This window comes from Oncorhynchus kisutch, linkage group LG19 (genome assembly GCF_002021735.2).
Source record: "Oncorhynchus kisutch isolate 150728-3 linkage group LG19, Okis_V2, whole genome shotgun sequence".
Lineage (NCBI taxonomy): Eukaryota > Metazoa > Chordata > Actinopteri > Salmoniformes > Salmonidae > Oncorhynchus > Oncorhynchus kisutch.
In genome coordinates, this window is record NC_034192.2 from 40,047,145 (window position 1) to 40,062,498 (window position 15,354).

The 15,354-nt window shown below is 40.5% G+C and overlaps 1 protein-coding gene across 2 annotated transcripts; it reads right to left on the bottom strand.

Moving 5' to 3' along the window:
* Positions 1-1,905: 1,905 nt before the first annotated feature.
* LOC109864818 (AP-1 complex-associated regulatory protein-like) lies at positions 1,906-11,655 on the bottom strand. Of its 2 annotated transcripts, none has more exons than XM_020452786.2 (10): positions 11,270-11,655; positions 8,160-8,208; positions 8,028-8,054; positions 7,846-7,871; positions 7,635-7,731; positions 7,222-7,320; positions 6,012-6,076; positions 5,821-5,894; positions 5,489-5,611; positions 1,906-5,290 (listed from the first exon to the last, which is right to left on the bottom strand). In XM_020452786.2, exons 1-10 carry the CDS (start codon positions 11,338-11,340, stop codon positions 4,995-4,997), a joined length of 927 nt encoding a protein of 308 aa, XP_020308375.1. In that variant the 5' UTR covers positions 11,341-11,655; the 3' UTR covers positions 1,906-4,994. The 2 variants fall into 2 exon arrangements, with proteins under 2 accessions (XP_020308375.1, XP_020308377.1); XM_020452788.2 differs by having other exon boundaries at positions 6,012-6,070; positions 11,270-11,654.
* Between the last annotated feature and the right edge of the window lie 3,699 nt (positions 11,656-15,354).

The following is a 15,354-nucleotide window of genomic DNA, read 5'->3' on the forward strand; positions in this document are numbered from 1 at the left end:
CTGAGTTCCAAAGGCACGTTGTTTTAGCTAATCCAAGTTTATAATTTTAAAGGCTAATTGATCATTAGAAAACACTTTTGCAATTATGTTAGCACAGCTGAAAACTGTTGTTCTGATTAAAGAAGCAATACAACTGGCCTTCATTAGACTAGTTGAGTATCTGTAGCATCAGCATTTTTGGGTTCAATTACAGGCTTAAAATGGCCAGAAACAAAGACATGTCTTCTGAAACTCGTTAGTCTATTCTTGTTCTGAGAATTGAAGGCTATTCCATGCAATAAATTGCCAAGAGCTCCAGAGTTCCTCTATGGAGATGGGAAAACCTTCCAGAAGGACAACCATCTCTGCAGTACTCCACCAGTCCGGCCTTTATGGTAGGACGGACAGACGGAAGGCACTCCTCAGTAAAAGACACATGACAGCCCGCCTGGAGTTTGCCAAAAGGCATCTAAAGACTTTCAGACCATGAGAAACAAGATTCTCTGGTCTAATGAAACCAAGATATAACTCTTTGGCCTGAATGCCAAGCATCACGTTTGGAGGAAACCTGGCACCAACCCTACGGGGAAGCATGGTGGTGGCAGTATCATGCTGTAGAGATGTTTTTCAGCAGCAGGGACTGGGAGACTAGTCCATATTGAGGGAAAGACGAACGGCGCAAAGTACAGTGAACCTGCTCCCGAGCGCTCAGGACCTCAGACTGGGGCGAAGGTTCACCTTCCAACAGGACAGCGACCCTAAGCACACAGCCAAGACAACGCAGGAGTGGCTTCAGGAAAAGTCTCTGAATGTCCTTGAGTGGCCCAGCCAGAGCCCGGACTTGAACCCGTTCAAACATCTCTGAAGAGACCTGAAAATAGCTGTGCAGTGATGCTCCCCATCCAACCTGACAGAGCTTGAGAAGATCTGCAGAGAAAGAATGGGAGAAACTCCCCAAATACAGGTGTGCCAAGCTTGTAGCATCATAATCAACATAACCAGCATATTTATTGAAAATGAAATACAGAAATATCTAATTTCCATAAGTTTTCACACCCCTGAGTAAATTCAGTACATGTTAGATTCACCTTTGGCAGCGATTACAGCTTAGAGTCTTTACGGGAGTATCCGGAAACCATGTATATGTCGTAAAACTAACCTTGTACGACATAATGCCTTTACATTTTGGACAAAAATTTTAAGGATATTCAGTTATGAAAACTGGTTGTTTTGCAAATGTTGAACTTATAATATGGCTACTAATACTTGGAAAGCTAAATCAAAGTCCAATTATACAGATTTGACGATATTCTTACAGAAACATTTAATGTGAATGCGAATGTCTCGCACGATTTGCACAAATGTACCTGGGGACTTCACACTAAAAGTCTTGTAGTTCACTCATACTTCAAGTTATCCATCGGAAACTTTGCAACCAGAGTGATGCCTTGAACTGTGACCTTTCTCTTAAACTTTAAAGATGGTGATAGAAAAAAAACTATAGTTTTTTTCTTTGTATTTTCTTCTACCAGATCTATTGTTATATTCTCCTAAATTCAATTCACATTTCCACAAACAAAGTGTTTTCTTTCAAATGGTACCAATAAATATGCATATCCTTGCTTCAGGGCCTGAGCTACAGGCAGTTAGATTTGGGTATGTCATTGAGACGAAAATTGGAAAAAAGGAGGCTATCCCTAAGACGTTTTTACGTCACCTATGACATTTCAGGAATGATAGTCTTCAACTTTTGTATTGATTTAAAAAAGGCTCCAAATAGTGTAACATGGGTAACAATCAAATGGTGTATGCCATTTTTGTCCCATATGCGGCACCTTGAAGGGTCACAAAAAAATTGAAAGTGTAAGAAAGAAACTGCTGTTGCTGTATGGACTCAATAAGTGACTTTACAATAAGACTCACATCTGCTGTTGGCCAGAAAGAAAATGTTATTTTTAGATGACATTTAAAATAAAGAACAATCTCTCAAAGTAATGATCATTAACAGTTCAAGAAGGTAAAGCATTTACTGTAACAGTACAGTACTTTTGTTATCCAGGAAAAGGAAGCTTTCAAAGTAATTCAGTAAAGCAGAGCTCTTATTGTCTGAGCTGTTCTCTCCTTTAATTTATCTCCTGCCAACTCCCACAATCCTTTGAGGGAAACTAGGTTTTCGGGTGCAAGGCTTTGATTGTCTCTAGTCTGCTGTTTGTCTTGATTTTCCTCACCTTCACACTTCCATGGTGGAGGTTAGGAAACAACATTTTGTCCGAGGAAAGGTGTTCCCTTAACACACTGGGTAAAACACACACCATTTTATCTCATAATGTTCTGACTGGAAGATAGTGCTCAAAATTCCATCCAGCTACAAGATTTGCTGGGGTACAGTATTTTGTCTGACATGTACAGTATCTGGTTGCCAAACAGCAATAAGTAATAGCTTCCTTCTAGCCACTTGGGACATTTTGTAGAGTGAGTAACTGGGATGTTGTTGTTCCATGGACTACAGTTGTCTTTCAATCAGGCACTGTAATTCAGGTTACTTACTATATATATACTTATACTTAATCTCAAAGAATGCATGTAGCAATACTGCCACCTGCTGGAGATTTCACCAACCATACTTTTTTGTGTTCTGTATTACATTGCATCAGAAATTGATATTTGGATAGTTTGGTAAAAGACAAACATGTAAATAAAAATAACAATTATACAATACACTAAAACTACACTGTTTATACAGCATTGTGCATTTTTCCACATTACCTTATATTATCACAGATTAAGGTTTGTAGGATTTATTTTAGTTGCAGTCAAATTGAACAAATGTCATACGGTATTGACAGAATGGCACAGGTGTTGATACATCCTGTTTGCAATAGTATTCAAATAATTAAAGGCTCATGACTATGGGTGTAATCCTAACCTGTGGACAATGAAACAAAAACATTGATATCAATGAGAGTTGTGTGTCAAATCTGTGTAAAACATGCTTGGATCTCAAATTAGGATGCAGGTCCTTTATCAGCAGGTTAATTGAAAAGGGTAAAGTGTCATAATATGTGCTATGACTCAAAAGTAGCCAAATAAAACTGGTTCACTTCAGAAATCCCTTTACATTATTCTCAGTAACAAATATATTTCTAAAGAGTGGAATGATATGAATGAAGCACACGGCAGTTTAATCCATCCTGATTGCACCCGTAATGTACGGTGTCCAACCCTTATCACCATGCTAACTTACGTTAAAAAAAGGACAGTATCCTTAGAAAACACTACAAACACATACTATAAACCAATCATTGATTGGACCCACAAGTTCACGTAAGTCAAACAGTGCATAGATAAGCTGCAATTACAATCCCTCCAATTATTACAGTCTGAACACTTTCTGTGGACAAAATATTGTAAATTGAGTTTGATGCCAGACAAATAGGAGGTCCGAGTTGGGCCAATGGTGCAGCTGTGGTAATTCTTCACCCCAATTATGATGACACTTTAATTGCTAAAATCAAATGGCTTGTGTTTCTAGGATGGTAAAGCTACAGGCAGTGCAAACAAAGGAACGATAAATTCCCTCTCAATAGGGTGAAACAACCTAAAAGGTGGTGCTTTGGATTCCCCAGGTACAGTAGGGCTGCACTACGGGGGACAATCGCTGTTGTCACAAACATCACAACAATTGAAAAATCAAGGTGAGACAGTATTCTGTACAATAAAGCAAAAGCCTCCAAAGTAGGCACATCATCTCCACATTGTAAGGGTGTAGTGAGAGGGTCCCCTTTTGCAGTGAGGGAAGACAAAAATGAATTTACTAGTGCACACAAAGAAATGATATATACACATATTGGTCCATTTCTAGAAACCTCCTAGAGCATACTGTAGTCTCCAAACAGTTCCTCGTTATTCCTGTCTTCACATCAACCCATTCAATCAAATACAACCATGTCCACTTCCAGTGATCAGGGTTACATTCTTAAAAGGTCTTGAAAAATGTCCGATTGTGCTAAATCAGAAATAAAAGGTGAGATTGAAGAGTTGGAGCCCAAGTTGTACGCTATTGGCAGTGCCATTGGAAGGAGCAGTACTGGAGACAGATGTTCGTTTATCCATGTTCTCTTGTAATCGGCTGGTCTTTTGAGCGTAAAATAAACAATTCACGAGCTGCTCACCATGACAAATCAATCCTAAACGTTAAAAAAAAGAATAGAAAAGTCTGACGCTGTAAGATTTAAATGTGTACATAGGGGACTAAGGACTTCTACAAATGTGATGTAGCGAACCTTCACTGTATATAATACAAATAAAAATGTTGGACACACAAACCTGTCCGTAACTTGAGCAGCATTTGACTGACAAACACATTTAGTTTCAAACTAACAAAATGTAGTACTGTGTCCATGATGAGTCCCTTGTTAATTGGAACTGAGAGGATAAACAAAATCGCAAATCTTAGCACTTGCATTTTTTCAATTAAAAACACATTGAGTGTACAGACAAGTTGCTACATGATATACTCCACTCCATTAGGGGTTCTCTACATGTTCCATACCAGACAACTGGCAAGCTATGATCCCTGGAGAACCACTGATTAAAATATTCACTTGGTAACAGACAAAATCCTCATCAGCTAACTGTCCTATGACCTGGTTAACAATTTATGAAAGTTTTATTTCCTAGTGATTCAGGCACTGATTGAAGGTTGTTGTTGCTTTTATTGTATGTCCCTATGTTGTTTTCAGTTCATTCTAACTGTGAAAACACTATAGCCCTCTCACAAATAAAAACCCAATCACTATCACACCAAACTAGATCTGGAAATTGCACTTGATTCAATAATGCACTGGATGACATGAAAAAGGCTTAATTAACACAAGAGAAGATTGTCAAATAAAAACTGGTCCACCAGCCAATGAGGACAAACAAACACATTTGAAGTTGATGAGGTGTATAATCAAACATTCACAATGTGGTCTAACATTAGGATTTGACTCTGGATCACCAGGCGATGGGGACTATCTCTTCTCAGTCTCCGGTGCAGTTATCTCTACCGGTGGTGTTTCCTCAGATGGGGTGTGCATATCCATGACGGGGTTGACAAAGCACTCATATTCAGAGTCCTCCGCATTCTCCTCAGCATAATCCACGCCGTGAGCGCTTACAAAGTCGTTCTCCCACTCCAGGGCGTTGGAGTCCTCAGAGGCGGAGGCCGTACCGCTGGTCGTCTGCTTCTTGCCCGGCCGGAGTGCCGCTCGGAGTATGTCCTCCTCGGTTTTAGACCTCTCCCACGCTGGGACCACCTGGTTCATCCCTGAAGACAAGGACAATTTGATACGTCTAGTTAAACATCGCATGGCCATTCAACTGGTGGTTTTGAGAGGGTTGAATTCAACAATTACTGTTGTTGTTCAATGAAACTGCACAGTATGTTCAGGGAATGTATTTTTTGACATGTGACAAAACAGCCAAGGGGACAATAAAAATACTAAGTAATTACACAAGCCCCCACCTTCCTCGTCCTCCCACTCCAGGTCCAGTGAGGTTCCGTCATCGTTGGTGGAGCGGGTCTTGGTGTTGAAGTCCCAGCTGCTCTCAGTGTTGGGAGTGATCACATTAGTCTCAGAGGACAGCCCTGATTACACAAACACTGGCTTATCAAATCACAGGTGGTTTCAAAGAGCAAGAAGTCTCAATGAGGCATGACGATTAACTTTCAGGGATACCGAAAGTGTTTTATCTTAAAATAGAATGTTGGTATGCAAAATTTGAGAGGAACCATTTCAAACACGGAATATAATATATAGGCTACAGAAAATGGTTGTGCTGAAATAGCGTACTCACTGCTGCTCCTGAAGGCTTCTGACATGACTTTCACATGCTGTAGGTAGACATCAAAGTCTTCACCTGAGCCATGCCTAGAACAGAGTCCAACCAGTGGAGGAGAAACAGTCAACAACTCAATTTCATGGTCATACCATCACTGACACACATGGACCTTGAGGTAGCCATTTTTACTTGGTTTATATACTCACTTTCTTGGATGGGCTGCGCCACCTTGGACTTCTGCCTTGCTTTTTTTCCGTTGTGCAAGCTGTTGCTTTGAAAAATAATTATACCTCAGAAAAACACTTGGTGAAAAATGTAAAATGTAAATAATGATCACTTGAAGATTTGTTAGTTACATGCTGCCATTACCGGCTGTGTTAAAATTAAGGTGGCAGATGTAAAAAATGGAATTAACCAAGGGAAAAACTGGAATGAACAATAAAAAAGCACAGCTTTGAGAAACAACTCAAATATCAAAAGAATGGAAATGAATGGATGCAAAGACTAATTTGAGGTTAAGAAATGAAGTGTAGACAAATGCCTTTCCCTTTTTTGTGTGAATTAACTGAGGGGTACGATTTACAAATTCATATTGAGAGACATACCATCGACTACAGTTCTTTAGATTGACAAAGGATTGACCACCAATTTGTGATATTATGTACTTGAAGTGGTAATAAAGACTAGTGTTTTCACGATACCAGAATTATGGCTTCTATCCCGATACCAGGTTTAGTACCACGAACATCCAATTTTGTTTTTCTAAGTCCATAACAATGCTTAAACCACATTAGGAGACCAGTTTTGAGGTCTGGGAAAATTCTAAGAGGTTTAGATTTGAATGTAGTTACCCTTTAATTTAAGTGCTCATGCAGTTGGCATGGTTGTTTGGTTAGGTTGTTTGGTTAGCGGTTTTTCTGTAGCTCACGTGATAGAGTTTGTAAAACAAGCAGCCACTGGATTGATGCCAATAATCATGATTCTGCCCGGTAGGCATAAACTTTTCATTTAGAAAGGTTTTTGGGAAAGCCTTTCCATCTAAACAAAGACGCTCATTATTAGTTTCACTAATGGCTACCACACACAGACGGGCATTCTCATTGCCTCTTCAGAAAGTGTCAGAAAATACAAATCCCTGATGCGTTCTGTTCAGTTCTTTTGTTAAAGTTGAGCTAATTACATAATTTAATAAATGCAATACATTTAGTTGATCTCCAAACATGAGACACAGAACGACCAACCGAACAATTCTAGTACCGAACTGTTTGATATGTTGTATTATGGAAAAAGTACAGAAGTTTTGGTGTAGTGTGCAACACTAATCGAAAGAAGCAGGGGTAGAGCCAAGGAAAAGGTGGGTGAGGTGGAACATGGTAGTGAAGGGACGACAGGCGGACTCAATAATGGCCGCCTCACCTCCTTTAGCTTTCGCTCGCGTGCCAGCCTGGCGGCCTCACGCTGGGCAGCATTTCTAGCCTCCTCTTCTAGCCTTAAGTTCTCCTCTTGTGCTAATAACTGAGCAGAAATGACAAAACAAAGAACAAAGTTGAGAACAGAAAACCAAAATTGCAAAACAATTCTGAAAAGCAAATAAAAAAAATTACAAATCAACCACAATTAAAATATAAGGCTGCTATGAGCACGTAGGCTAAGCATAAACTTATCTTAGATACTGTATCTTGCTACATGAAAGGCAGTACAAAGTTAATAAACGAGGAAGTGTAATGACCTTTGAATTGAACCTTCCATTATCTGTAAGCAAAAAAATAAATAAAAAGTACTATGATTTCTCCAGCCCTTTCAGAGGCACTGTTCTTGTGTAAGCCTACCTCTGCTTGCAACTTCTCGTCTATCAAGTTCTGCTGATCAGAAATTGCAGTATACCGGTGCTCTTTGAGGTGGATGATCTCATCTTCACTGATAGGCCTGGTATCAAAATTAAACAAATATTACCTCAAGCTCATCTTGGTTAAAGCCCTGATTAACATTATTCTTATAATATGCATTCGTCTGTCCCCCCAAAAAGTTTCAAAAACGTACCTGGGACAGCTTTGTGGGCTCTCTGCCTGAAATTAAAATGAGACAACTTAAATACTAAAAGTGGGCAAAGAATCATCCAGAACCGGCCCACAATCATCGTGTCTTCTGTGTATCGTCAGCCAATGGCACACTTTCGGATTGTTTCAATCTAACAAATATGCTCTACATGTTCACACACTTACCTCATCACTCTCAACAAGGTTTTCAAACTGTGGGGAGACAATTGCACTGTAAGTACATCATGTTTTTCCAACCAAGTGATGCATGATGAAACATGACATAGGCCTACTTCCAGAAAAATGTAAGTATCATACCTCTATTGTGTAATGTTCCCCAGTTGTACTGCTTCTAAAGTATTTGGACCTGTATGGACAGAAATTTGACAATATTGACATCCATTTAGGATACTTTCGGTCACTGTCATTCATAGCTAGTTCTTTCAACAGAAGAGACGGGCAATTGATGCTGAGACTCAGATTGTTATAAAATAGTTTATGTAGTTATCTTATGTTTCATAGCATTCCTGAAACATTAATTTGTTGAATTATAATTTGTGCTGAGATATGAAGCCATTTGTTTTATGCAAATTGGCCATTTGAATTAATAGGACTAATATAATCTTCAATAAATACAGTACCTTTACATCCGATCTGGACCATAATTCTTCCTAACAATGACTAAGACACGAGGAATCCAATATAATTATCAAAGCTACCCACAATCCCACCCCGGACAACCAGTATACAGTATCCATTCTGTCTGACAAGTACAAGTAGTATGGAGCTGCTGCTTGGAGTATTGCGTCTTCATCCTATGTAATTTATTCCTTGTGAATCAGATTTTTTTTTTTTCATGTTCAGAGAAATTAGCCATTGAAGTCGCTTGCATTATTTACCATGCATTGTTAAAGTACCACGTTTCGCCCACTAGATGCCGCTATTACCGCTACTGTCATCACACCCTTTAATCATTTTTTTGCTGGTCTCTTGTGTTGATTAAATGGATCACATCTGTTGCTTTGCAACTTTAGGTAGAAAACCCAAAACTTTTGCTCATGATGAGAAGAAAAAAAAATGTGGTCATCCTCACAATTCAAGCCAGTCTCCCAGGAAAGCAATTCAGTTTGTCCTTCTCTTAGGCTTAATTGGTGTCTAGGAAACGGACCCTCCGTGTGTGGTTTATTTCCATTAAGGTCTGGATTAGTTAGACCATTACTGGCGAACAAGCAAACCAATTGGATACAGCAGTTCTAATGGTTTCAATGTTATGGTCTCTAATGGTCTTCAATGTTAAAAGGCCCAAACACACATTGCATAGTGTTTTGTAATGGTATTGGGTTACGCTGTGTTTAATGGTAAATGTCACATCACATGTTATTGAAAAAAAAAGACTGCCATGAATGGTTTATAATTGTATTATTTTATTAGGGTTGTCACAACATTTTAGTCACTAACCAATTTCTCCATCAAAGTTTTAGGCTTGTAGGATGTCTAAATATCAGAATTGCATGATGGGGATAGCCCTCTCAGAGAGATGCCATTTGTTAGACTATTCAAGGAGAGTTGGGTTGAAGCATTAGGTTGCTGAGAGGAGGACAAACAAATGCTTTCATCGAGGACTGGCTTGGCCACACAATTTATTTTCATCATGAGCAAAAGCTAGTAGTTTTCTACACAAAGTTGAAAAGAAATGAGACCAGCTAAATGGATAAATGGGTGTTGGCACAAGCAAACAGTGGCATCTAGTTGAAGATTAGTTCAACTGTTCTAGTTTGACTGTCCAGCCTGGAACTAAGAACAGCGGGAAACGTTTCCCTAGTCAGCTCCATTATCTGTGCTACCAAGTGCGGTGTGTTGGAGGGGGGTTCCTAGGTGTGAGAAGTGTGCAGAAGGGCATGAGACAAAGGAATGTGTAGCATTAGGGAATGTAGTGGTATGTGTTAGTTGTCAGGGTGCCCATGGTGCTGGGGATCAGAAATGTCCAGTGTGAGAGAGGCAGGTTGAGGCTTCCAGGGTGAGAGTAGTGCAGAAGTTGTCATATGCTGAGGCAGTGAATAAGGTAGAGGAAGGTGGGTCAAGGGGGAGGGATATTATGTTATGTGATATGAGTTTCAGTAAGATTTCATTTTTAGCAATGGTTATCAACTGTACCGCAGGGATGGAACGTAAGTTGCAGAGAATTGAGGTTGTGGTGGCAGCTGCAGACGTACAGTATTTGTGAGTGCGAGACTTTACATCAGAAGAGTTACAGAGTGTGTTAAGTGGTGGTGTCCTATCCTTTCAGGTTGTTGGCCTGAGGTTGGACTAAATGTATTTAAATAGTGGAGTAGGGTGGTGTTATTTTCGTATACATTTTTGTGTTAGTGTAGTGTTAGGGTATTTCTTTCTTTCTTTTCAAGCTAAGTATAGTTTAGTCCAAATTGGATGTTGGGTACTATGTGTTTAATATTTTGTGAACCCTAAAAATAAAAGGTCAAATTGGGGCACAATCAATTAGCTTAATTTCTCAATGATCAAATTATATTTTAACAAAATAATGTTTCAGGAATGCTAATATCGGTTTCTTACCTACAGAAAAAAATGATTTACAATCTTAGATGGTGGGTGTCATGGCTTGCTGGAAAGACACAGAATGGTGGTTGGTGCAGTTATGCTGTTACCAAACTTTGCATCTGCATTGTTCAAATAAATGTGTTTTTGTCAAATGTTCAGTGGAAATTGTTAAGTTGTCCTTGTGCATAGAGTTGCATGGTTTATTTAGCTTTGCAATCATTGGTTTTTGTTTGGCATACATTTTAATGGGAAAAATCTGAGTCTCAGCATAATTCTTACCATGGAATTGCTCAGATACAGCCTGGCATCACAACTAACGTTATAGGCCTAACTGATATCAATAACATCAAGCCTGCAGTTTATAACCTACTCAGAAATGTAATTTTCCTTTAAGGAAGCTGGATGCAATGAGTGTCAACAAAATATTTTTCCATATTAGTCCATTGTAATTGAATAGAGCATAAAATGCACGATGCATTTACAAAGCCGTGTGTCAGTATGGAAAAACCCACATGAAGGGGTGGTGTGAGGAACGCTTCAGCTTGCTGCGGGAAAACCTATCTAGTTCGCAGGGAAAGGTAACGTTATATGACATGCGACTCTGGTTCGTAGCTATAATTTCGCTTTCAAAACAACTGGGAATACGAGGTGAAATCATAACGTCAGTGATCTTTAGGTCGTGAAGTCAGTTCCCGAATTGGAATTCCAGAGTTGTTTTTAACACCATTCTAAAATCGAAGATGTCCGAGTTCCCAGTTGTTTTGAACACGGCACAAGCCTTGACACCGTGGATCTTTTTTACGCTGATACTGTATACTTGTGCCTAGCTAACCTTTGCTAGCCAACGTTGGTTTAAAGGGCGTATCACTTACCCGCCTCCTCGTTGTATAATGTTTGCTTCTCTTCTGAAGATTCCAGAACAATAAGCCCAACAGTTTCCCATCGCATTCTGTCAAGATATACCTTCCTTGGGTTGGGTGTTAACAAGCTACTGGCGTACTGGATATTTTCACAAATTAATGGATAGCTAGCACAGGTGTTAGCTAGTAGCTAGCTCATACAATTACAGGGTGACATGACAGCTAATGAGCGATCAAAGTATGGACTTTAAAGACGCATTGTATATTTATATGTACAGACGCTTGTTGCAACATCAATATTCATCAGGAAAAAATGTGGCTAGATGGCGACAGCTGTGGCTTTCAGAATTCTCATTCAATATTTCCTCTTCCTCGCACGTGACTCATGTTTACTTAGCTACGGAGACTCATCTGGCTCAAACGACGTGGGCATGCAACAGTTGCAAAAACACAATAGCCATCATCTTCTTCGATGAGGTTTAACGGCGGTTGACAACCAAAACATGTTGCATTACCCCAACCTACTAGACTGGAGTACAACTCCCTTATACTTTGCTTGAAAACATAAATAAACAAATACCCTACCATCTAATACATCACTCACAAAAAAATTATTAATAAAAAATAACACCACCGTACTCCACTATTTCAATCTATTTAGTCCTTCCTCAGGCCAACAACCTGAAAGGATGGGACACCAAGACTTAACACACCCTGAAACTCTCTCGCACACCCAAATACCTCTCTGCAACTGCCACCACAACCTCAATGTTCCAAGACTTACGTTCCATCCCTGCAGTACAGTTGATAACCACTGCTAGAAATGCTAAAAATATAATCTTACTGAAACATAATATCACTTGTTGGCCTATCCCTTTGTAGTGGTACATGTCTACAAGTCACACCACTCCTCTCAGGATCCCTCCGCCTTGACCCATCTTCCTCTACTTCCTTTACTGCCTCAGCATATGACAACTTCTGCACTACTCTCACCCTGGAAACCTCAACCTGCCTCTCTCACACAGGACATTTCTGATCCCCAGCCTCATGGGCACCCTTAGAATTAACACGTACCACTACTTTCCCCAATACTACACATTCCTTTGTCTCATGCCCTTCTGCACACTTCTCACACCTAGGAACCTCCCCCCTACACACTGTTCCCACACTCATCAAAACTTAAAATAACAGACAATGACTCTTCTGTTTCACCACTTACGCCCACCCTGTCTGCGTCGCACCAAACGACAAGCATCAGAAACACTGGGAATCTTCCGCTTCAGTTGGTCAACTTTTACATTTACTGCTACCCCAGTAATCACTCCTTTCAGTGGCGTCCTTTTCTTGAGAGCAAAACAATTCACATTTCTTTCCCCCATTCCTTTAATGCGAAGCGCCTTCTCCATCAGACCAGCAGAAACACAAACAATTATACCAAGACCACTTCTGGTTACCCTCACCGATTCCACAGCACACAACTGTTTTCACCCACCCTGAAACCACAAATGGATCAGCCAAAAGGCAAGGGTCCACTTTTTCCAAAAACTTCACTCCTACAGTCAAAGACTCATCTTCATCCTGACCCTCAGTGCAAGACTCGGGCACCACACCTACCACCTCCGATACTTCGCCCTCATTCACTTACATTTCTCCTCAAGGTGATATGTTGATCAGTCAGTCAGCAGTCGCCTGCACAAGCCTCTTGTTTCAAGAAATCAACAACTTTTGGGATGCTTATTACTTATTTTTTGTTTTGACATTGGAGGCATATGTTTTGTACAACACTAAAGTAGCCCACATGTATTTTATAAAAGTGTTTGCTCCATTGACAAATGTCTCCCTCTGCGTAATTTTGGCAGGTTGCGTAGAATGTCATTCTTACCTAAAACAATGGATTTCAACACTCAATAACTATGTTTCCATGAATGTGTCCAATTATTTTTTGTCGACATTTAGAAATTTAAGAGACATTTGCCTGCTACCGTTCCATTGAACGGTCTTGTGTCAATAAAAACCTCTAGCAAAAACCTAGTCGCAAATAAAAATGAAGGTAGCAAACACAATTTTTTGGATTAACATTTTGGGGAAACATGTCATTCTGTAAGTACAAAACGTTCCGCAATGTAGCAAATGTTCAAGCGAAGTGAACGCCCTCAGGTAGCCCGTGTGTGATTTTTAAATGGCGGTTGAGAACCAAAAAGTTGCATTGCCACTACCAACTGCACTGGAGTGTAAATACATTACACTTTTTTGCGACACAAAAAGGGTACAGGAAAGAAAATTACCCTGCCAACCACCACATACCACTACTTTGACCCATAAAACCTAGCGGTCAAACAAGGAAATTGTTCCAATTGTTTTTCCACCATTAATGTTTCCCATAGGAGATTTTAGTAACACTCAATAAAGTCTGTTTCGTGTAAGCATGCCATTTTGATAACCGTGGAAATCTCTCTAGGACAAGGTAATTAACAATATATTCACCTGTATATACACCCCCCCCCCCCCCACCACAAATGAAATGCCAATTAGCTGCTAACGTGGTTATAAAAAATAACTACAAATGCCATGAGCTGGACGAGACTGCCGAATCAAGGCAAAGGTAAGAATCTCTGGATTAACTATCTAATGTTAGCTAAATGTAGTAATGACGAAATTGGCTACATTTCTTTAAGGTGGACAATTCTGTTTACTGTCTCATGTAAGTTTTAAATTGACACAATCTGTTAGCGAAGGTCTCAGCTAGAGATGACGTGCAGGAGCTTGCAGGGTTTTGTCATTTTGCATGATGCCTACTTTGATGCTAATTAGTATTTTCAAATCTGAGAGTAAATGGAGCCGAATATATTGATAAGTCCCTTGTCCGAGAGAGACTTACTGTACATGGTTATCAAAACGTCACGCTAGGGTAAACCTACATGAAACACAGGCCTTATTTTAAGTGTTTCTAAAATCCCCTATGGGAAAAATGAATGGTGGAAAAACGATTGGGACCATTTCCCTGTTTGACCGCTAGGTTTTATGGGTATTATGACACCTCCACTGTGGGGCTCTAGCTGCCTTTTCCATTACATGTTGGTTCCAATATATATTTATATATATATAGATCTTAATATACACTGCTCAAAAAAATAAAGGGAACACTTAAACAACACAATGTAACTCCAAGTCAATCACACTTCTGTGAAATCAAACTGTCCACTTAGGAAGCAACACTGATTGACAATAAATGTCACATGTGGTTGTGCAAATGGAATAGACAACAGGTGGAAATTATAGGCAATTAGCACTCCCAATAAAGGAGTGGTTCTGCAGGTGATAACCACAGACCACTTCTCAGTTCCTATGCTTCCTGGCTGATGTTTTGGTCACTTTTGAATGCTAGCGGTGCTTTCACTCTAGTGGTAGCATGAGACGGAGTCTACAACCCACACAAGTGGCTCAGGTAGTGCAGCTCATCCAGGATGACACATCAATGCGAGCTGTGGCAAGAAGGTTTGCTGTGTCTGTCAGCGTAGTGTCCAGAGCATGGAGGCGCTACCAGGAGACAGGCCAGTACATCAGGAGACGTGGAGGAGGCCGTAGGAGGGCAACAACCCAGCAGCAGGACCGCTACCTCCGCCTTTGTGCAAGGAGGAGCAGGAGGAGCACTGCCAGAGCCCTGCAAAATGACCTCCAGCAGGCCACAAATGTGTATGTGTCTGCTCAAACGGTCAGAAACAGACTCTATGAGGGTGGTATGAGGGCCCGACGTCCACAGGTGGGGGTTGTGCTTACAGCCCAACACCGTGCAGGCCATTTGGAATTTGCCAGAGAACACCAAGATTGGCAAATTCGCCACTGGCGCCCTGTGCTCTTCACAGATGAAAGCAGGTTCACACTGAGCACATGTGACAACCTGGAGACGCCGTGGAGAACGTTCTGCTGCCTGCAACATCCTCCAGCATGACCGGTTTGGCGGTGGGTCAGTCATGGTGTGGTGTGGCATTTTTTTGGGGGGCCGCACAGCCCTCCATGTGCTCGCCAGAGGTAGCCTGACTGCCATTAGGTACCGAGATGAGATCCTCAAACCCCTTGTGAGACCATATGCTGGTGCG